Genomic DNA, 24,250 nt, shown 5'->3' on the forward strand with positions numbered 1-24,250 from the left:
TACAGTGCATCTTTCCATTTGTGGATGGAGTAAGTTTTGAGGTTTGATGGTGGGAAGTTGTTTATGATGAAACTCTTACTTCTGTGTGAAATAAATCATCCCAGAAAATGAGGGAGAAAGTAATATTGTCCAATGTGTGAGGACCAGAGAGTTTTAAAACATCACTGAGGCTACTGAGAATGAAAAGGAGGTGACTAGTTATACCAATATTTGCTGGCCAATGGCCTACTTGAGATTGGAGATCATGATGGTCTTTAATAAACGAGGGAAATTACTAGGACGTCAGTATATGGTAGTAATGAGAGAGTATAGAAGGCAGAATAGTCAAAGATATAAATCTCACTCCAGAAAGAATTTTTAAGATGAGTTATCAGATTTTAGTGTAAAATGATGACTGTCATTTATCATCTGTCAATGTCAAAGAAACTTGATTGCAAAGCTCATCTACTAGATGTGTAACCTTAGGCAAGTTACTTGGCTTCTCTCAAAATTTCAGCTCCATCTTTTGTAAAATACAGACACCTCATCTGATTGTTGTGAAATAAAATGAGAAAATAAACACCACAGGCTTAGCATAATGCCCAGCACACAGTAAATCCTCAATAAATGTTAAATATTTTTAAAAAATATTTAATTATAAGATTTAAAGGTACTAGAGCTTGTTTTACATGAAATAGGTGTTATGGTAGGCAAACTGAAAAGGTTCAGAAAGGACAGCAATATTGGGAAATTGACTCCACGGAGAGAAAAAACAGAGTATTACGGAGATAACAGAGAGAGATAAGATCACTGGAACAGCTTAATTCTTGGACAATGACCAAAGGTAACAAGGAAGGGAAGCATGATGGTCTGTCTGGCCATAAAGTTAAACAAACAAAAATCCCAGGTGTCCTCTGGTGGGTAAAAAGAAAACAGCCCAAGCTCTGCAGGCTGCAGTTTGAGGAGCTGGTATAAGGGTTCTGAAATTTCATATTTTGAATTCTACAAGTAGGTAGTTGAAGCAAAAAACTCAGGGAAAGCAGGCCAAACTTTCTGTGACTAGTCCTAAATAAATACTCTCTCCCTCAGAAGGACTGTCACTTTTTCCTTACATAAGCACACCCTGCTGATATTCTCTCCCACACAGGTGTTTGTTTAGTTTACCATACAAGTAATTTTCTCCCTTCAACTCCCCTCAATTTCTGCCCATACTCTGATTAAATTTAAGCCTTTTCCATACTTCCTACATCTGCATGTTAAATATGCATTGTTTGTAGTTATTCCAACAGTTTAAGTTTACAGAGAGTGAAAACCAAGATTTACACTGCCTAACAGTGTTAAAACACACTGCTGGTGTTTAAATGCTTCAGTACAAAAGGTCAGGTGGTTTTACTAAAGGATTGCACTGGTATGTTTGTCCTATTTCAGTCTTTTAACAAATTTTACTACTATAAAATAAACTAAGGAGAATACAAAATATAATCGTGTAAAACAGGGCAAACTTTCTCTCTCTTCTTTTTCTTTTTTAAATGGAAATACTGAGGATTGAACCTAGGACCTCATGCATGCTAAGCATATGCTTTACCACTGAGCTATACCCATTCCCCAAGCTTTCCCTTAAAGAGTCAAAAAAGTAAACGTTTCAGGCTTGTGAACCATGCAGTCTTTGTTGAAACTACTCAACTCTGCTCTTGTAGCACAAAAGAAGCCACAGTCAATGTGCAAGTAAATAAAGCATGGTTGTGTTCCAATAAAACTTTATAGACAGGTCACCAGCCACTAGACTGCAGGTTGCCAACTCATACACAATAAGGAAAATGCTCAGAATTTATTACATGATATAAAAGAAAAACACAGCTCAGCAAATTCAGTTGAAGACACCTGATAAGAAAATACTGTAATATCCTGTAAGAGATATACTGGGAGTGCTTAGCCTTTGCTAATATGTGAAATAATAACAAATTAAAATTATGATAAGTATGACAGATTCTAAGGTGATCCTCATGAATCTGTGTCCTGGTATTCATGCCTCTATATAATCTCTTCTCTTTGAATGTAGGTGGAACCTGTGATTTGCTTTTAACCCAAAGAATATGCCAAGGGGATGGGACATCAAGTCTGTTACACAGAACTGTAACATTGTGTCTTGCTGAGAGACATTCTCTCTTACTGGTTTTGAAGAAATAAGATGCCATGTTGTGTGCTGCCCTATGCAGAGAGCGTCTCTGGCTGACATCAAGGAGCTAAATGCTGCCAACAAACAAGTGAGCTTGGAAGTAGATCCTTCCTCTACCAACCTCCAGATGAGAAGCCAGTCCTGGCTAACACCTTGACTGTTGGCTTGCGGAGAATGAACTAAGCTGTGCCTAGACTCCTGACCCATGGAAATTGAGAGATAGTAAGTGTGAGTTGTTTTAAGATACTAAGTTTGTGTTAATATTGTTACACAGCAATAGGTAACTAACATAGAAGAATGCTCATAATTAGCTGTAATTGTTTAAAAGCATATCATTTATCTCCTACTTCTGGAACTAAAACTATATAAATAACGTCAGAGACTAACTTAAAAATAATGCATTCATACATGTCACATAACTTTAATCACTGACTTGTATTAAATCTTTTTGATGCTCAGTATCTCCACAAACAGATCAAGAGCCTTTACTTTAAAAGAAGCTGTGAGAACGCAAAATGTTTATGCCATCCCTTCACTTTTCATAATTTTAAAGTGTTCTAAATTTACCCATGTACCAGACAGTCAGAAAGCAATTTAAATGCAAGACATTTCAAACCTATTCCAGTACTAAAGAATGAAACATGTTTTAAGAAACTTCTATCTTTGATTTTCAAAGTAAATATAACACCCCCTTAGTTCTTCAATTTATTCCTCAGAGAATGGCCTTTGATGTACTCATATTCATTTACTGTGTTGCATTCTGAAGGTCCAAAGTAGACCTACCATGGGTTTTCTGGCAGTGCTCACTGTCTCCAGCCTCCATAGTTACAGAGCTCTTACACTGCTAATCCACAACTCTGCTATTCCACACTCATGCACATGCACACACTTATATACACAACTGCCTTGGTAAATGAGTAATCTATTTCAAGAGAAAATGGTTAAAATGTTGACAGTCTACGGTGATAAGTTATTAATGGAAATTACCTTCACGCTTTAATTTTCTCTTGCTTCTGGAAAAAATAACTCTGTTGAGTGATGAGCAGTATAGTAAAGCCCGAGGCGCCTAACCACTGATCTTAAATCTCCATGTTTAGTTTATATTTAGAACTATTCACCTATATTTTAAGGCAGATTTCATCTATTGTACAAGTTGTATTGACTTAGGAATGGAGAAAAGTAGAAAATCTAGTAGGTAAGATACGTTCTGTTAATATTTCAAAAAAAGGGAAAAATGCTTCCAAATTCTATTTTAAGATTTCCCAGAGAAAACAAGCTAACATAATAAAATTAAGTTTATCTATGTTATACCTATTTTAAAAAATCTTATACAGTTAGAAGAAATTGACAGTAGGGCATAAATAATCCTGAGAAGATTCAAAATATTAGCTTTATGGAAAGACCAGACTATAAAGGCAAGTCCTTTGCTTTATATTTGTTATATTCTTTTATTCAATTAATAATTCAACAAATCATTATTGAATACCTAGTATAATGCTTCGGTGAACTGATATTTAATCAAGGACAGACTTTTTAAAAAATCTGTTACTGTGCTTTAGTTACTCTTGTTTGAGTTTTTCCTTAATACTCATTATAAAAAAAATCTTGGCTAGATCACCAAGTTCATTAGGCACACACGTTCTGTTTCCAGATAACTGCAGACAACAACATTACTAAGCTTTCTGCTGCTAAATAACAAGGATCCTCTTTCCTCTAGCTTTCAGTAACATGGCCCTCTTTCCTTTTCACCCCTGTTGGTAGTGTCCTCAAAGTACAAATTTCTGCTAACAATCTGTTTCAGGCAATTTAGGCTTTCTCTAATATACTCCTCAAAATCCTTTCAGGTTTTGCCCACTGCCTGGTTCTAAAGCCACTCCCATATTTCTAGGTATTTTTCATGGAAACATTCACTTTTAAGACACCAAAATCTATTATGAAATAATATTGTCAATATTTGCAGAAAATGATTGCCTACTTAGAAAATTCAAGTGTTAAATAATTCAAAAGATGCTAGTTAAAAGATCAATATACGAAAATCAATAGTAGTCCCTTATACAGCTACAATCAGCAATAAAATGTAATACTAATAAACACATCTATTATGATAGTAACTTACTATGATATAATTATTTGCCCTACACATGTCTCCTCCATAGACGCAAAGTTCCTGAAGGGAAAAGTAACATTTGTATTTGTAACCCAATATATAGCATGTACCTGGATGTTCAATGAACATTTTTCGAATGAATTATCACTCATCATTGGATTCTTAGTCTCATTCACAGATACTTCCTCTGGAGGAAAGAGTTAAAATTCAGCTGCATATTTTTTTTTAAACCATTTTAATAACTCTAAAGATTTTTGGTCATTTAAGAGAAAAGTCCCAGTTTCAAATCATAAAATGCCAGTATTCACTTTTTACCTGTTTGGACTGGTAGAGATTAAAATGTTTAATAACATACAGCATTGTCAAGGGTGAGGGTAAACTGGTATTCTTACAATTGTTCTTTGAAGTATAAGGAGGTATAACCTCTTGGGAGAGCACTCTATTATTTAATACAATTTAATGTATTTCTATCAAGCACACCTGTATCTTTGGAATTTGTTATATCTTATATATAAAATTTGTAGTAGGGTTGTTAGTAACAGAAACAAATGAATTCAATTTATCAGTAGAGAATGATTTAAATGAATCGTGGCACATCTATACAATGAAATTCTATGCAGTTGTTCAGAATGAGGTATATCCATATGAATGCACATGGACTGATTGCTAAGATGTACTAAGTAGAAAAAGCAAGGTGCTGAATGCTCCCATGTACATTATTTATGTAGAAATATTTGGGTGGGAAACCCAGGATAGTCTCTGGGTATGGGGAGTGAAAAACTGAAAGGACAACCTCATTTTTCTACATGTCCTTTGTATTTTGATATATTTATATATTTATATCAAAACTTTGAATTACTTTTTTCCATAAAAATCCTTCAATCATACTTTATTTGCTAAAAGATATATTTTTAAAATTACAACTGACATCACCATTTCTGGAATTTTAGCATAGGTCATACTAAATTTGGAATATTGTATTCAGTTTTGGGCGCAAGTGAAGAGACAATGCCAGACCAGAAGGTGTGACAAGAGAACAACTAGGAGAGTAAGGAGTGGGAATATGGTGATACACAGAAACCAGTTTAAGAAACCATGTCTATTTAGTTTGGAGATCTGAGGTGATAAACAGTTTCAAATATTTTAAGAGTACCTTGTGAACGAGTACCAGAGGACAAAACTAGGAACAACAAATTCATTACAAGTATACAAATGAGTAAAGAACTTTCTAATAAATCATAGCATTTTCAATAGCAAAGCATTGCTTTGTGAAGTCGTTGAGCCATTTAAACTAGATAATCCGTACTCAGAAGGTGTTTGAGATTTATTAAGGATTATGGAAAAGTGATTTGCGACTAGACAGGAGCCAAGGTTTATTTCGATTCCAAGGCTGGATGATCTAAACTAAAATTTTAAAAAGGCAAATAGGGTTATGATGTATATTTCAATAAGGACCATTAAGGCTTTAAAGATGAACAAAAATATGCCTTACCAGTTTGTTACTTCTCTTTCAATAAGAAGACACTTATGATAAAAATCTATGATATATACAATGAATTTATATGAACATCAATTTATCAAAATAATCACTGTAATAATCCCACTCTAAATACTGACATTATCCAAAAAAATCAATTGGTACTAATTTTAGTCTCTTTAAAAAATGGAACACAATGCACTGTGAACATTTTTAAATTATAAGAGCTACATTTTCAGATATATTTACCTAATTCATTTCAAGTTCAGATCAACGTTTCAATTTACATTAGAACTTAAGGCAATTAGGCAATTCCTCTTTAATTTATCTTAACTCTTGTAGAGAGTTAAACACTTAATTTCAGAATAGGCAACCCCATAAATCATTATGCACAACAGAAAACTGATTGGGAAGGGCAAAGCATGTATGCTATACTAACCAATTAGAAGAACAGTTCCAACGGCCAAACCTCCACCTGGAAATGAAACAAAACCAAGAATAAGATTAATCTACCTTTTCATATTATCTTTAGCATAAAAGTTAGGCTTTATCAAGGACAGGTACTTCAATAACTTTAAAATTGCAGTTGAGAACAACATTTTAATTACCTTTGCAATACTTTGCTTAAGGTGCTATTATGAAATAATTATATGTTATATGTAATTATACACTACACATTACAATTACTTTCATAATATACTGTACTATCCTCTTCTCTTCTGTGATAGGACCATGCAGCATTCAACATAACTGGTTAAGCATTCCATTAACGTTATATTTAGCACTTGTTAATAAATTAGCTCAATAGCTGAGACCTGAATGTGCACAGTAACTTAACTACTATAGAAGTACAACACAGAAAAGAAAGGTTATTAGAAATTCCACTTTAATATTTATCCTCAAATTTAATAAGCCTTGGAGAAAACTTGACAATTAAAACTAATTCTTTTTCCATTATTAATAATTACACAAACTCTGGACATGTTCTAAATATACCTAGAATTTAAAATGAACAATATTTTTGTCATTTCAAACAAAAAGGCACAAACATAAAACACATTTTCAGTTTTACTAGAAAATGTTCTTATAAATATCTGAATTAGGGTAATATGATCATAAGCATGTAACTCAAATACTGGTTTATTAAAAATCAATTTAAAATCAAAGTTTAGGAAACTAGAACAACACTAAAGATATTCAGCCACTCAACTACTGATATTTTGTTTGTAAAACCATATGTAAAAGAATTACTCTATGTAATTAATGTTGTAAACACTAACAAATTCACTTAAAAATTTAAAATGAAATGTACTTAGAGTATAATTAACTTAAAAAGAAACTACTCAAAATTGTTGGACAATTGAAGACAATGTTAGTAGGGGTTTTGTTTGCTGCTTTTTTGCACAAACCTGAAACATTCAGAACACCAATAAAGAACTTTTTCCCAAAAAAGTTTACCGGCAAATGTTATATAGAAAAAGGGTATGAAAAGTTCCTTTGATAGGGTTTATTTTTTGCCCTACAAATAATCCTAAATAACTGTTACGTTTCAAAGAATTTGAAATTTGGTAACATGCATGCACACAGAATACGATGTAAGATTTGAGGACTTTATGACTATAAGCAGAACATTCCGATGTGTTAGAAAACAATTTTTTTAAAAGAAGAAATCAATACATTTATATATTTTAAGTGGATTTGTTATTGAATTAAACATGTATTTTAATTTCACAGTTAGATAAGTTCCTTCATTTTAGCATTTAAAGCCACACCAGACTGCATGCGGTAACTTCGAATGTTGGTCAAACTAAAAGGTTAACATAACTGAAATATATGTTCTAAATATATATTTATAGTATTGGATATGAACTTTGGAAGTCAATATTGTGTATATTATACAATAAAGGATCAGAGCAAAACGGTTTTCTTTGGGACAAGACTAGACTAAATATATTACAGTTTGTGCTACATACAGACCACTGCCAACTTTTTAATCACTTTCAAATATTTTAAATCATACTTTCTAACTCCTTACTTCACTACTTTCCCATACATGCAAAAATAAACATTTAGCTACCTAGTCATCATTTTGTACTTGAGATGAAATGATATAAACACATAACAAATACTGCAGTGTCTAGTCTAGAGCAAGTACTATAAAAAAGCTAGCTGCCTTTATTTTTCCATAATTTACTTTTAGAGGAAGGAGTTAGATTCCTTATCTAAACTTCTTGGAGTTATACATTCATGTCTCCTCAAATTAGGAACTTATATAAGGTTCCAAGTGGAAATAGAGAAGTAAAAATTTTTCATGAACGATATTCACAGAGAACAGATCAAGAAATAGGTTCCCAATTAAATGAAGTGATATCTAGATCAGGTGTCTTGCCTAAAAAGGTACTCAGTAAGGGCTACTCTTACCATTCTGGTAATTATTTTCTAATTAGAACAAATCACTAAAAATGTATCGTTATTTGATAAATGATCATTACCGTAACAGTAAATTAGACTGTGCTAAGAAGGTAGTTTTCTGTTAAGAATGATCCAAATAATCCACTGTTCCTGATAATTCAGGAAACACTATTCGAATTTTTTAAATCTGTTTGGAAAATTTTTTAAAATCCTAATGTTTGGAAAATTTGAACGTTACTTCAAACAAGGTAAAATGAGGACATCTGAATGACTTTCACAAGCCAAATTAATATCCTATCAGGACTTCTCTTACAAAAAGGAAACTTTTTTTTTTCTAATGGGCTTTATTATGTAAGTTCACTAAACTCAAATTTGAATTGGCCCTAGTCAAGGTTGGTCATTTTGAAGGTTGGTCATGGGGAATAAGAAGCAGCCACCTTATTAACTATTTTTAAATCAAGCTTTTATTCTATGAATATGAGGTAAAATGATTTGACATGTCCATATACACACAGATATAGCAGCAAAGTTCCTCTATTCTTCCAAACTTCATTTTAGTGTGTGAAAAGACCCCACAGCATGTCCCCAAAATACCTCTGTATAAGGTATTTTGATATACCTCACTTGATACACTGAGGTTCTAGCTGTACTTCAAACTAGAGTAAATTTGAAGAAGTCTGTAGTCATGCCTCCTACCAAAAATCTTAAAGCTTAAACCAACAACCATGACAAGACATCTTGACATGGTATATTCAACAAAAGCTAGCTCTTATTAGATCTTTAAATTCAGTTATCCATTAGTAATTTTATCTGATTTCAAAAGCAACACAGATTTCACACGAGTTTCCAATTAAAATAGAAATATATTTTCCCAATAGTCCACTAAAATGTTTGACAGGTTAAGTAATGGGGTAAGTAAGCACTCATTATTTCTATATTGAAACATACAAAGGGGTAAAATAGTCTTGTTTTCTGCCCCCTCTTCCTTTTGATCATATCTCAGAGAAATCATCAATACTCTAAGTCATTAAGCAAATAAACCCATAGTTTTACTTCTAGACCTCTTTAAAAAGTATATTTATCTCCAGCTTACTAAAAATACACATAGAATATTTTATCAACATGTAAGATTACATGAGTTTGAAAGCTTGAAGATACTGTGCAACTTTGATATATTAATTTTATCAAAATTTTACATTAAAAAAAGCATTTTGTCTTAAAACTAGAAAAAAATCTAAGTTTAAAAAACTATCAGAAAATTAAAGATCTTGTGATTGTCAATATCTACTTTACGCTTTTTTAAATATGAAGGAAAGATTTTTTTAATTCATGTGAATAATTAGAAAATGATATTCAGTATTAATTTATAGGGAGAAAATCCAATCCTCACATACCTCCCAAAACAAATCTCTAATTAAGCCATACATTTAGGGTAAACTAGGTAAAATCAGTATGTCAGAATATGAAGGCTCAGAGTGATATCTTGTTTTACAATAAGGCCATCTCCTTTTTCAAAGTTAGAGAAAGTAAAAAGAAATAAAAGTTTAAAAAGGTAAGTAATTCATACCAGTTCTTTCCAGTGCTTTCTGTAAGTGAATAGTTTTGCTTAAAATTATAGAAAGGCATTTTAGGGAAAAATGCAATGTAAAAAAAACAGGTTATATCCTTTCCTTGGTTCATAGCAATATCCTTGATTACTTACTTAATGCCATACCTCAAACTAAATTACAATTATGTCATTAATAGGTCCACTTTTTCTTCTCTTTTTAAGACATAGAGACATCCCAATAACTCTTGATTATTACAACTACCGTCTGGGCAACTATGGGAATTAAAATAGAAAAGCCATCAACACTGAGAATGGTTAGGTAGATAAAATCATAGGGAACAATTCTACACAGCAATACAAAATAAGCTACATTTACTTAAATGTACAGCTATCAGCTGTTAAGATACCATAATCAGGATTATATTAACTATATAGCCCAAGTATGTATATCAATGTATATCATCCCACACTCCAGATTTAGATATAGTGTAGCAAAAGAAATATGCTCACCAGTATTTAGTTTTTGAAAGCAGTATTTACTTTTTGAAAATGGCAGCTACCACCAAGCTTCTTCAGAATAGTCTTCTTGGACTATTACCCCAAATCCCTATCTTCCACTCACTTGACAGTCAAAACTTAGTAAGTGCTGACCAGCACAGAGTTTAAGCCAGTTAAACCTGAGAAGTCACCCTTCCTTCAAGTATCTTTCTGAATGATGAGACTGGGGGATAATTCCTTCAGGTTAGAAAATATGGTCCTAAAATGGACCATACTTTATATACCAGGAAAAAAGAAATTCTGCCAGAATCCTTTACCTACTATAATCTCTCTGGAAATCCTGGAAGAAGAAAAATGGAACGTTTACAGATAGTGTCATCAAAGAACAACATAAATGTCCTGGCAGGGCAGCGTTGAGAAACTGAATTAGGAAATCTCAGAACTTAAAAAAAATCAGCCAACTTAGGAAACGTATATTGATGTCTAACAATAAAATAAGATGCCAGAACAAAGAACTTTAATATGATTAGATCATGTAAAGATGCAGTAATATGGAATTCTCAAATGCATAAGACACTTTGGAGTAAGCAATGGAAATATTAGCATATCATCAAATAACTAATATTCAATTAGCCTGTATTATGCCTTTCAAATATATTTTGCATCTCTGCTTCAAATTACAATGTCCCAGTGGCAGTAGTAAAATCACTGCAATGTATGGCAGTGACATTACAATATGTATTTGTTATGCAGCAACCACAAAATATATTTAACCAACAATCACAATGCCACAATATAGCTTCATCATTCTGATATCATAACATCCTACTATCATTACATTTTATCACAAAACGGTTATATTAGGCTTGTCACAAACTGAGTCAAATAACCTTTTAGAGTAACAATATAATCTGAATTACTTATACTTTTGTGTATACACATTAGCAGCCAAGTGTTTCACTTACAAATAATATTTTAATGAAAAGCAAATGTATAGGGTTTGCTCCACATGGCTGTACAAAATAAAATATCAAAATACAAAAATGTCATTAAGAAGTGAATGACAACTAAAATACTTCTGGAAATTTATTATTCCAAATGTAGTTACTCCTATTATAACAATGTCTTCAACTTCTGTGTGCTCTGAAAATAAACTGTACACATGCAAAATATATTTCAAAATATCCAAAAGTGATACTTTTTTCAATCATCTTAATGAACACTAATTTTTAGCATAAGCTTGTTACAGTCAAATTACTAGAATCCCCATCCCCAAGCAAATCTGGAAATTTTAAAATTAGAGTTCAAGTTTATATCACTGTAGAAACACGATGAAAGTGCTTTGGGTCACCTTTCTGGTGGTGTTACAAGAGGCTATGTAATTGAATCTTTAGTCTTAGATTCAATAAATGGTTAAAACTCCTGAAAAGAGTTTTCAAAAATTTGAAATAGCTGTAGCATAGTGCAGAGCACTAAATTTGAGTCTGAAGATCAGCCCAGTTTATCACTAGTTTTGTAACTCTGTTAATGTCATTTGATCTTTGAGTCTGTTTTTAGAGCTCAAACATGTAACTCTGTCCTACATGTTTTACAATCTCTTGTCCAAGATTTTTTCTACACATTATTTTTCTTTCAACTATAGACTTATTGAGACTCTACTAAATGCCAGGAACTGTGTCAGGCACATTTTGTTATTCTAATGAGGAACTGAAGGTATGATGTCAGAAATGTGACCTTTTTGTTTGGAGAGTTTCAGGATCAGTGAATGAAGTTACATATCCCCGCTTAGTTACAAAAGAAAAAAAAAAAAGGACTAGGAACAGCTTCTAAGCTTTAAGTTTAAATACAGGATGATACCAAGTAAGGCTCACAATGGCAAAAACAGTGAGATAACTATTTGCTAACTAGATATTCTGAATCATTTCTGTTTCTAGTACTATGAAATTTAGGAAGGCAATAGACTTGAAAAACTTAAGTAAAAATACTTAAATTTATGTAGAAATAACCAGGATCCAGTTAAGGTCATGAATTAACAGAGGCAAGAAGCCATACTCTGTCACAGGTTGCTTGCCTTGTCACTTTCTATTGCACTAAACCTATCTGAAAAGCCTACCTTGTGGGAAAAAAATTAGAGAGAAAATGTCAAGTGAAGCACAAGAACAAGCAATGGCATTTGTAATATTTTGTGAAAGTGTACAAGACTTAACCGACACATCTCACCCTATAAAGAAGTTATGAAATACAAGCACGGATCAATTTCAATGAAGCGGCATTCTGATAGGAATTAACTAATTTAAAAGCTTTATTAACACAGCAGCTTTGTCTTACTAATTTAATCTGGTCAATCCTTTCAATTTAACTGTTATGAATCAAGCATATTTTTTTAGCAGCCTTCTCATGAAAAATTACAGAGATTACACAGGAAAACCTAAAAACCGGAATTATTTCTCTCGTTAAAATGTGAATTAATTTAAAAATATTGTTTGGAATGTAACTCTGGGAAGCAAAATATGTATAGAAAAACTTAACGAAAACATATATACATATATTTAATGCAGAAACGGGTATGACTGTTAAGATCAACAACAGCTTTAAGTACTTTGGATCCACATAAAGCCTTTAACATACATTCTCTTAAAGCCAATGTGATTTGTTTAAAGATTCAGACCCAGGAGAAAAGCGGTCAGGCGGTGAAAGAGAGGATGTTACTTTCTTCAGCTTTTTCTAATAAAGCCCATCTCTTACACTGATACAAACTTTTGTAGGTTAGTCCGAACCATGAGCTACCTGGGGTTGGCAGAAGGGTGCATTCAGAGACCAGGACAGGATCCTAGATGAATGCCAAACAGTCTCCAAACATTAATGATTCCCCTTGCCTAGGAAGCCTGTCAGGGTAAAAGCAGGTAGGGATCCTCCGGAAAGCTAAAAAAAAAAAAAAAAAGCTGGTCGGCAGTAACCAGAGTAGAAACTGGGAGCACTCTTCCCTAAAACAGACTCGGTTAAGCAGCGTTTAGAAGTCTCCACGCAACCCTTCCTCCCCTCCATCTCCGTCAGACCGGGCTATCCTCTCCAAGTCCGAAGGCTGAGGGGTCGGAGAGAGATGTGGGATCCCCCGGCAAGTCCCCTCCCCAAGTTTTCCCACTGTTGAGCCCACATCTCTGTTCTGAACCGACCTAGGAGCTGGTCCAGGGCTGGGAGCCCGGTGGATACCAGCAGCTGTCCATTCCGCACCGACGGTCGTGTCCCCGCGATGGACAGCAGTCGAGAGCAGCCGCTGTCGGTACCGCTGACTCTAGGACCCCTCCGCTGGAAACTGGTGACGTTGTTTTTGCTGGCCGCCGCCACTACTGACCCAGTACTCCCGGTGCCGGTGCCACAGGTCGCCGCTGCCGCCATCTTGGAGCTTCCCGCGTTGACCCAATAGGAACTCTGGGAGTTCAAGCAGCAGGCCTATCAGAGCCAGCCCCAAACTCCCGCCTCCTTGCCCCCACCGCGGCTCCCGTAGCCAATAGGACTGAGAGCTCCCTCCAGAGTCAACCAATCGCAAGGCGTATTGCTGCAAAGTGCGCTATACGTCAGGACGGCGGACTTCTGCGGGGCCCAGGTGAGAAAGGCCCACCTGAGTCCTGGTGAGAGACTAACGGGTTTTTTTGGGCTAGAGGTGGGTAATATCGTTCAACATTCTTGTTTTGGGTACCTTCATTCACATTGAGTTAAAGAAAAGGCTGGTGGGGTAATGTATCAAGGAACTACCAGTAGGACCTTGCACTTTTCTCATCTCCGTGGTAAAGAGGAAAGAAAACTTTCCCCTGCCCCTTTCTCTTCTAATTTCTGAGAAAATTCCTTCTGCCTTCTCCATCAGGTTTTTTTCGGAGTGGTTGTGTAATATCAAAGGGGTCGAAACTGTTACCTTAATTAGTTGCTTGCTGAATGCCAGTGACAGGTGGGTTGGATTTAGACCTTAGAGTAAAAACTCTTGAGCTATGAGGCGATGTGGGTTTCCCCTGTCTCCAACAGCAAATGACAACATGTACCTCTCTGACAAGTCCCCGTGAGTAGCTTTCGTTAATTTTAATTAGTGCTTCTGGAAGTCTTGGAGCACCTTTCCATAAGTGGTGTGAATGATAAGTGTTACTCTGACAACCTTGTTCACACATTTAATTGCCTTTTGCTGTTAAGGTAGCTGCAAATAACAGAAAATACTTCAGGTTTCTTTCCCGAAAAACTGGTAAGAATTAGGTGTTTAAGTGCCTTCTTTTTCAAGTAATTTGTGAACTGTGAGTCAAGAGCTTATTAGAATAAGAGTTTTTGTTTGTATGTTTGTTTTACTTTATTATCATTTATTTATTTTGGGGGGAGAGGTAATTAGGTTTACTTTTTTTTTTTTTAGAGGAGGTACTGGAGCTTGAACTGAGGACCTTGTGTATGCGAAGCTTGCGCTCTACCACTTGAGCTATACCCTCCCCTCCCAGAATAGGAATTTTATGTGTGGAAAAAAACTTGTAATTTAGAGCTGTGTCTTTGGAATTAAAAATTTTCTCAAAATTTTGAGTTAGGTAGGGGACCAGGGGTTGGAGTAAGTGATTTTTAAAGGTATTCCTGATTCACAGATATCTAAACTAAAAAAGACTCCCAAATTATGCTTGCACTAAGTTATTGTTGGTTTTGACAGTGATCTAGGTACTTTAGAAAAACACCCAAACTTCATGGAAATTCTTGCCATAGAATTGTTTTAAATCTCAATGACCCGTGAAAAATTTTTTGGCTGATTCTGTTTGATAAGTTGAAGTTATATTGCTAAATAGTGACTGAAGTTTTTCATTTAGGAAAGTGTTTTGGGTTTTGTTTGTTTTTTTAAGAAAAATGTTCAGGAGAAAAACCCCACCTTGCTGTTTAACTATATCAGCTGGAAAGCTTTATCAAGGTTTAGATGCTTTCATTTAGACTCTTTCACCAGTATAAATCTGTTACCTAAATCATTCATTAAATAACTGTTGAGTATTTGCTGTCTGCTTGGACCTAACCTTGTCATTTTAGGCCTATAGAAAGAAGTAAAACATGTTCTTATTTGGGGGAGTAAGATTATCACATAGAAAACACTATGACACTTAAAATGAATGTATTGAAAAATATGTGCTAATTTTGTCCCATGGTACATAAATAGAAGGAAGACCAAAGTAAAAAGACACAAGGCAATCTAATATCAAACAGAAAGTTCTTGGATAGTTTTGCTGCTCTGAAAACTTTGAAGTACTACAAATACTGACTTTTATGTTTCTTTACTATATATTTTCTCATTTTTCACTCTGTTTACTTCAGCCCTTAGTTTTCTAAGCCTTATTACTAAAACTGAAAAATTGTTTTCAACTTTAACTATAACGCGGGAAGCCTGACACATAAGCACGCCAAGCCTGAAATTAGGATATATCTTTGGTATCATCTTATCATCTTATCATAGGATAAATTAATTTAATCTTTCTTAATTTTGTTTTTCAAAGGCAACACTTCTGCTGTCTAAGCAAATAATCCCAAATACTTGAATTTACCAGTATGTAGAGTAGAATGTAAAACATTGGAGTAAGTGATGTATTTGTGGAAAGGAAGATTTAAAAGGATATATGCTTAGGTATGGTGTTAAATGATTAGTAACAATTATTTATTGAACACATACTTAACCCCATGGAGTGTGCTAAGTGCTCAGATTACAGGTGACGGAACACTTAGTCTCTACCCTCTTTGAGTTCACAGTTAGGAGAGATAAGTGGGCCGATAGGATAATGAAGTGCTATGGAGGACAAATGCAGAATACATGACTTGGATGGAGAGGGAGAATCCTTAGAAAGCTTGTCGTGAGGAGGAAGCTTAATCTGAGTTTTGAAGGATGTGTAGAAAATAAAGGCATTATAGAGAATGGAAACCATTACAGAGAATGGGAAGACTTCTCTCATTGCTGCTGTGCAGATAGTTTTCTTAATTTATACATAGTGCAGAAGAGGAGACTGGAGTCTAACTAATTTTTTTTTTAAGGTGGATTTTTTTTCCCTTAAGGATTATGGGAAATGATTGAAAAATTTTGAGTGAAGGAATGACATAATAATCATGTTTGGTTGTTATGTTAAATGATCAAATATGGCTAAAAAGTATCCTGGAAGAGAATGGACTGGCTTAAAGTATGATTGGGATAAAGAGAATGGAGTGAATCAAGAGCTTACTGTAAGGGGTAGAATCGATATGACCAAGGAAGATTGACACCAGAAATCAAAGATGACTAACAGGGTTCTGTCTTGAGCAACTTTTTGGGTGGTGGAGGATAAAGAATAAAAGGAGAACAGTAGAATTTTACAGTTGTGCTATTTGTTGTTTTAGGAAATTGGAGATCAAAAATTTTAATCTGTTTTGAATGTATTTAATTAGAAGTACCTTTGGAGGAGCCAAGTGGAGATGTCCAATACACAGTAGGCTGTTTGTGAGAGAGATCTCTAAATGAAATATATACATTAGAAAATAGTCCATGGTGGGAGTTTACCTCAAGGAAATGGAAAAACTCACCAAGGAAAATGTATACTTTAGAATAAGAAGAAAAAACATTCAGGAATAAACTTTGGGGAGCATGAACACTTAAAAGGTGTGCAGAGGAGCAGAGAGTAAAATATTGGAAAGTGTTTGATTTAGTAATAATAATTTAGTTTTGGCTTTGTTAAGGGCAGATTTGATCGAGGAGCAAATCAAAAAGTCAAATAATTGTATTGAGAATTGAATGGAAAGTGAAGTTGAATATTATATAAAAGTAGACCATTTTGCATTTTAGAAAGCTTTGTTGTGAAGGAGAATAGAAGGAGATAACAAAGGTTTAAGGGATGATTTTCCTTGTGTGTGTGTGTGTGTGTGTGAGAGAGAGAGAGAGATAAAGGTACTAAAAAACATTCTAGGCAATTGATAAAGAAAAAAACCTGAATGAGGTAGAAAGAATGGAATTCAGAGCACAGGGAAGGGATCAATATATGAAAGGAGGAGGCTAAATTCAGTGGCTGAAAGATGTAAATGAAAATAAGACTCTCTGATCTCCTTTTTGCCATTAAATCTTTGAGTTTTTAAAACCATTTTCTCTTTTTTGTTCCATATTCTTAACTTCATCCAGTCCCAGGACCTTGGTTCCTGTTTATATATCAATAATAGTATTTATAGTCCATATTGCTTCTCTGACATCCAGAATCATAAGTTCAGATATTTACCTTTTTCTTTAAAGTCTTAGTGGGACCTCAAACTCATAATGCCCCTGACTGAATTTCCTTTGGTGTTTTGTATCTCAGTAAATGATAGGACCATTTGTAGAATTAGTTGCCTAAATCAAGGAATCTCACTATATTCAATTACTCTCTCAAGCTTTATTCCTGCATATCCAGTCTGTTACCAAGACTTACGGAGTTTATTTCTAAATAGCTCCTAATCCATTCTAGGGCATTTAGCCCTCATCTTTGGTTCTCCTGCAGTTCATTCTCCAATCAAGAGTCATTCTGATCCTTTCAAAATAGATATCTGATCATATAGTATAAAAACAAAACTTAAGGACCTGCATTTAGTTTCTTTTACCTAACTCTCTAACCACATCACTCTATAAATTCCCTTACTCTCTGCACTCTAGCATTCATTTATTCTGCGGTACTCACCTGTTTCCTTCCTGCCAAAGGCCACTAGTTAACTTCTATTTATCCTTCAAATCTTCACTTCAACCTACACATCCTCAGGAAAGTTTTCTCACCTTGCTGTCAAAATGAAATCAGCTCCTATATACAAACAATGAATGAATGGGATTGGAAATTAAAAACAATATAATTTGTATGAGTATCCTCAAAAATAAAATAATGAAGTATGAATTTTTAAAAATGTATAAGATCTGATGAACAAAATCAAAGAAGATCTAAATAAATGGAGAGATACTCCATGTTCATGGATAGGAGATTCAATATGATCAGTATGTCAGTTCTTCCCAGATTGATCTGTAGATTCAATGCAGTCTTAATTAGAATCCTAGCAAGTCATTTTATGGATGTTGACAAGCTGATTCTAAAGTTTATATGGAGAGGCAAAAGACCCAGAATAGCAAACACAATAATGAACAACAAAGTTGGAGCACTGATGCTACCTAACTTCAAGACTTCACTAAAAAGCTGCTGTAAACAAGACACTGTGGTATTGACAAAAGAATACATAAAGATAGGTGGAACAGAATAGAGAGTCCAGAAATAGACTCACATGAATAGTCCACTGATTTTTGACAAATGAGCAAAGGCAATACAATGGAGTAAAGATCATCTTTTCAACAAATGGAACAACTAGTCATACACATGCAAAAATAAATAAGTAAATGAATCTAGACTCAGACCTTACTTCAGAAAAACTAACTCAAAGTGGATCACATACCTAAATGTAAAACACAAAACTATAAAACTCCTAGAAGATAATATAGGAGAAAACGTAGATGACCTTGGGGATGGCAGTGACTTTTTTAGATACATCAAAGGCATGATTCATGAAAGAAATAATCAATAGACTAGACTTCATTAAAATTAAAACTTATGCTCTGTGAAAGATAATGGCAGGATGAGAAGACAAGCCACAGACTGGAGGATAATATTTGCAAGAGACACATCTGATAAAGGGCTGTTACCTAAAATATACAAAGAACTTAACAATAAGAAAAAAAAGCAACCTGATTTAAATATGGGCTGAAGACCTTAACAGACCCCTGACCAAAGAAGACATACAGATGGCAAATAAGCATATGAAAAGATGCTTCTCATCATATGTAATGAGGGGAAATGCAAATTAAAACAACATTGACTGCATATCTATTAGAATGGTCAAAATCCAGAATGCTAATAACACCAAATGCTGGTGAGGATGTGGAGCAACAGGAACTCTCATATAGTGCTGATGGGAATGCAAAATGTTTTTTGCCATTTTAAGAGACAGTTTGGAAGTTTCTTACAAAATGAAATGTACTCTTACCTTATGATCCAGTAATTGTGCTTCTTTGGCATTCACCCCCTGGAGTTGAAAACATATCCATGTAAAAACCTCCACATAGATGTTCACAGAAGCTATATTTGTAATTGTTAAAACTTGGAAGCAACTAAGATGCCCTACAGTAGGTGCATGGATAAGTAAAGTGTGATATATCCAGACAATGGAATATTATTCAGTGCTAAGAACAAACAAGCTATCAAGCCAATAAAGATATGGAGAAACCTTAAATGCAAATTACTAAGTAAAATAGGCCAATCTAAAAAAGCTACATACTGATTCCAACTACATGACATTCTGGAAAAGGCAAAACTATGGAGACAATAAAAAGATCAGTGGTTGCCAGAGGTGGTTATGGGGAGAGATGAATAGGCAGAGCACAGAGCATTTTTAGAGCATTAAAAATATTCTGTATGATACTGTAATGTAGGTTCATCCTTGGTAAAAAATGTACTGTTCTGGTGATACTGATAAAAAGGGAGGCTATACATGTGTGGGGTCATGAGTACATGGGATATTTCTGTACCTTACTTCTACTTTTATTGTAGCTCTAAAACTGCTCTAAAATAATAAAGACCCCCTCCCCAAAATTAACATGTCCAAAGTACAATGAAATCAGCTATATAAAATCTAAGCCTGAGGATTTCATAAGCAACATGTATATCACTCTTGTGGCCCAATAGTGGGACTGTTTCCCCAGTGGTATTTTGAGAAGTCTACAGGTACAGTTGAAAGACTCTAGTGACCTATTTAAGATACACCAGGAAACATAATGGTCAGGGTAAGTAACTAGCACACCGTGACAGAAAATGGGTACCTTTTTGATTGGCCTTTCAGTGCTTTTCTAGACTGACGGCCCATATTACCATTGCGTCTGTGTAAGTAAACATGTAACAGATATCGTGAGGCTTATTTGTGGGTCCTCATGGTATTCTGGCAGCACAGTTGATTGAATGCCAGGGTCATGCCTGCACAGAGGATATTCTTGGACCCCATCCCATGTAAGTCCTTTTTGCTTCCTGTCTGTATACTCATAAAGGGAAGCCACAGTTCTGAGTTCCAACATTACAGATTTGTTTTACATGGTTTTGTACTTAATATAAGTGAGGCCGTACACTATTTACTCTTACGTTTTATTTCTTTAGCTCAACATTATATTTGTGAAATGTTTTCATTAACATGTACAGTTGTTGAGTATTTATTGCTATATAGTATTGTGTAAATGTGTAACAATTCATTATTCATTCTACTGTTGAAAGGGATTTGGCTAGTTTACTGTCTGTGACCAAACATTTTTCTAATGTAGTTGTACCAATTTACACTCCTGTTGGAATGTTTGAGAATTTTGGTTGCTTCTTATCCTTACCAACACTTAATCTTTCTTTTCATTTTCGCCATTCTGGGAGAGTTATGGTATGACACTTTCATTTGGATTTGAACAATAAATAGGTTTATTGACCATTTGGATAACATCTTCTCTGAAGTGTCTGTTCATTTCTTAGCCAATTCTTTAAAAACTGCATTGTTTGTCTTTCAATCTAGATTTGTAGAAGTGTTTTTTATATTTTGGGTAAGAGTTCAGTTGCAAATAAATATGTTACAAATATATTCTCTTAGTCTGTGGATCTCCTTTTCATATTCTTAATTGTCTTGATTTTAGTCAGAATGTATTCTTAAGGGTTAGTTTTTCTCCTTATGTTTAGCATTTTATGGCTAGGTTTTCCTACTCCAAGATTTCAAAGATGATATCAATATTTTCATCTAAAATCCTGGTCTTTACTTTTAAACATTTGAATCTGCATTCTGTTGGAATTGATTTTTTGTATGTTTGGTGTGAGGCAGGGCTGAAGATACATTTGTTTTTCCTGCATAGATGTCTATTGCCCTAGCACCATTTGTTGAAAAGACAGTTCTTTCCCTGCCATATTGAACCTATACTTTTTCAATGAGTAAAGTCACATACTTTAGGTATATTTTTCTGAACTTACTATTCCGTTGATTAGTGTGTGATTCTTCAGGTTCTCCAGAAGGATGACTTCTTTTCTCTCAGAATTTTAACCACCTGTACTGCGCTGTGCGCAAGCTAATTCAGTAAAAGTAAGATGCTCACCCTTTGGAAATCTCCTTTTACAAATCTGACCCACCAACAACATCTTGTTCTATTTAATTATTGACATAATTGTTCTTGTATTTTGTGTTTGTTATCTAAGGGAGTGTTTGTTACGAGCTTTATCATACCAGAAACAGCTCTTACTACCTTTTTAGTGACTGTAAGTTATTCTTTTTTTCTTTATTGCTGATATTAGTTACTTATGCATTTTCTTCTTTTTTTCCACTTTTAGGTTTGCTAGGGATTTTTCCTTTTTATTAATCTTTAAAAAAAAACCACTTTTGGCTTTTAAATTTTTTCCCTGTTTTATGTTTACTTTCTATTTTATCGATTACTGCTGTATATTATTTCCTTCCTTATACATTTTTTGGTTTTGATTTGCTGAAATTTTGAGTTTTCTCTCCTGTGATAAAAGCTTAATTGATTTTCTACTTTTCATCTTTTCTAATATACTGTTTATAGTTAAGGGAGATTTTTCTTTAAGCACTGCTTTAACTGCATCCTGCAACTTTTAACATTTTTGTTTTCATCATCATTTATCTTAAAATATTTTTTACTTTTTGTTCAGATTTCCTCATTGGTCCATGAATTTTTAGGACACTTTTGAGAGTACTGAAATGCCGAATTATATTGGATGCCAGGAAAGCAGGTGTAATCTGGGGCTGTCCGGGGCACCTGAGAATTTACGTTCATCCTAATCTTAGTGGATTCTTAAATATAAACAGAAAACTGGCATTTTAAATTAGAATTTAAAAATCCATTGTATTCTTGTATCTGGGAAATACAGTAGATGTGTCAAAAGATAAACATGTTTTGGTTCAAGGAGATTTTTCAAGTAAATGTATCTATGAAGGTGAACAAGACATTTTTAGTGGTAAACATTAAACACTACAAATTTTTAGTGATAAAAGAGAAAGAAATTCCAGAGGTAGAATGGCCCCACATACGTGTACCTCCTAATCTGGGACTGCTCTTCCTCTTTGCACATAGCCCAAGTAAAGAATTGAACAACTGCTGACTTGTGCCTTTTCATGTGTCAACTTGAGTAGTGTCATAGGCATAAAGCTGCTGCATCAGTCTAAGCCTGTGTGTTATTCTAATTGTCCTGGACATTTCTGACAAGATATCAATTCCTCCTCAGCATGGATAATCGGGGAGCCCAGAGAAAAGCCAAATATTTAAAACTTTTCCATGTAAAGCTTCTTACATCACATCTACTGATTTTGCATGAAAGGTCATTTAGACTAGTGATGAGTCCCTCTGAAGAAATGCATAATTCTTGACCCAGTAAGTGGTGTTAGCAGAGGGAAATATTTTGACTACTGTTTCTCAGTTTAGGGATATGAAGTTTCTTTTATGATAAGATGACAGTTAAAAGTCTTAGCAGATGTTTTCAATCTTATATCAGAACTAAATTGGAACCATCTATTACACAGCTTTCTTTACTTTTTATTCATAACTTTTGTTCTACCTTTCTTTAAATTATATTTTCTTAGGAAATACTTTTTTATTGTTTTCAAATTTGATAGCATTAATTAGTTGCATTCTCTACATTGAATTCCTTTATAATGCCTTCCATATCCATGATGATATTTAGTTTTTTATTTGTAATACTGTATCTTTGGATTTTTTTTTCTCAATTTATGCTTTTTCTCTCTGAATAACTTTGAAGGATTAATAAAACTATTTTAATGATATTTTCATAGAATGATACCTTAGATTTAGGCACTAATTATTTCCTTTTCTAACATTACTAATGTCTATTTTTTTTTTTTAATTGAAGTATAGTCAGTTACAATGAGTCAATTCCTGGTATACAGCACAATGTCCCAGTCATGCATATATATACATATATTCGTTTTCATATTCTTCTCCATCAAAGGTTATTACAAGAGATTGAATATAATTCCCTGTGCTATACAGAAGAAACTTGTCCCTTATCTATTTTCATATACAGTAGTCAACCTTTGCAAATCTCAAACTCCCAAATCTATACCTTCCAAACCCCCTTCCCCTGACTAATTTCTGTCTTCTGAATTTAACCTTTCTTCCTGCTTCTTTTAGATATATTTTTTTTATATTTCATTATAACACTTTTAAAAGCAATAATTAAAATATAGTTGTAGTAATCTTTTATGATAATTTCCAGGTAAGCTCTGTCCAGTAGTACTTACTGTGTTGAAGGAAATATTCTGTGTCTGCACTAATACAATAGCCATTAAACACATATGGCTGTTTGGCATTTGCAATGTGGCTGACATGACTGAGGCACTGAATTTTTAATTTTGTTTTAATTATTTAAATTTAAACACTGCTTTTGACTAGGTGCTGCTGTATTGTACAGCATAGCTCTAGATCAAAGTTTGGCAAAATTTTTCTGTAAAAGACCAAGTAGCAATTATTTTAGGCTTTGCAGACCATATGGTCCCTGTTGCAACTACTTAGCTCTGTTGTTATAGCAAAAAAGCAGCCATAGACAACATGTAAATGAATGAGCATGGCTGTGTTCCAGTAAAACCTTATTTGCTAAAATGAAATAGGCAGGATTTGGCTAATGGCCCTTAGTTTGACAACCTCTGCTCTAGATCATAGATGTGTCTAAGGGTATGTATTTTTTTCTTTTTCCTGCTCTGTATTCCCTGAGTCCTTTTCATTATTTTCCTCCTTTGTGTGTGTGCATGTGTATTTTTTGGAAGGAAGAAAGGGGTCTTTTCTTGCAACATTTTAGAGAGATTATTACCCTGCTTGAGTTATTCTGTATTTCTTCAACTTTGATTCCAACTTTTCTATTTTTGTGTATGTAGGGGAACTGGTGGTGGACATACATTCTGTTTAAAAGGTTTTTTTGGATTCTATGGTAAATTTCTTTAAATTACTATTTGTCCTTTTAATTCTATCATATGCCTCTTATTTTATAG

The 24,250-nt window shown here is 34.0% G+C and overlaps 2 protein-coding genes across 6 annotated transcripts in view; one reads left to right on the forward strand and one right to left on the reverse strand.

The window, feature by feature from the left end:
• The window catches only part of ELP4 (elongator acetyltransferase complex subunit 4), a 209,652-nt gene extending 196,020 nt beyond the window's left edge, over positions 1 to 13,632 (reverse strand). Inside the window, exons 1-2 of the mRNA XM_045523771.2 lie at positions 13,372 to 13,632; positions 6,179 to 6,214 (exon numbers count right to left, since the gene is read on the reverse strand). Coding sequence (XP_045379727.1) covers positions 6,179 to 6,214; positions 13,372 to 13,594 — 259 coding nt within the window. The 5' untranslated portion in view covers positions 13,595 to 13,632. The remainder of the gene's footprint in view (positions 1 to 6,178; positions 6,215 to 13,371) is intronic.
• A 57-nt stretch (positions 13,633 to 13,689) lies between these two features.
• The window catches only part of IMMP1L (inner mitochondrial membrane peptidase subunit 1), a 69,008-nt gene continuing 58,447 nt past the window's right edge, over positions 13,690 to 24,250 (forward strand). The window contains exon 1 of one of the 5 annotated variants that reach the window (XM_010964729.3): positions 13,690 to 13,827. The gene's annotated coding sequence lies outside the window, so the exon portion shown is untranslated. Of the gene's footprint in view, positions 13,860 to 24,250 lie in introns of all 5 variants that reach the window. The other 4 variants (XM_045523728.2, XM_010964727.3, XM_010964728.3 and 1 more) reach the window with 4 other exon arrangements.

Source organism: Camelus bactrianus, chromosome 10 (assembly GCF_048773025.1).
Source record: "Camelus bactrianus isolate YW-2024 breed Bactrian camel chromosome 10, ASM4877302v1, whole genome shotgun sequence".
NCBI classification, from domain to species: Eukaryota; Metazoa; Chordata; class Mammalia; order Artiodactyla; family Camelidae; genus Camelus; species Camelus bactrianus.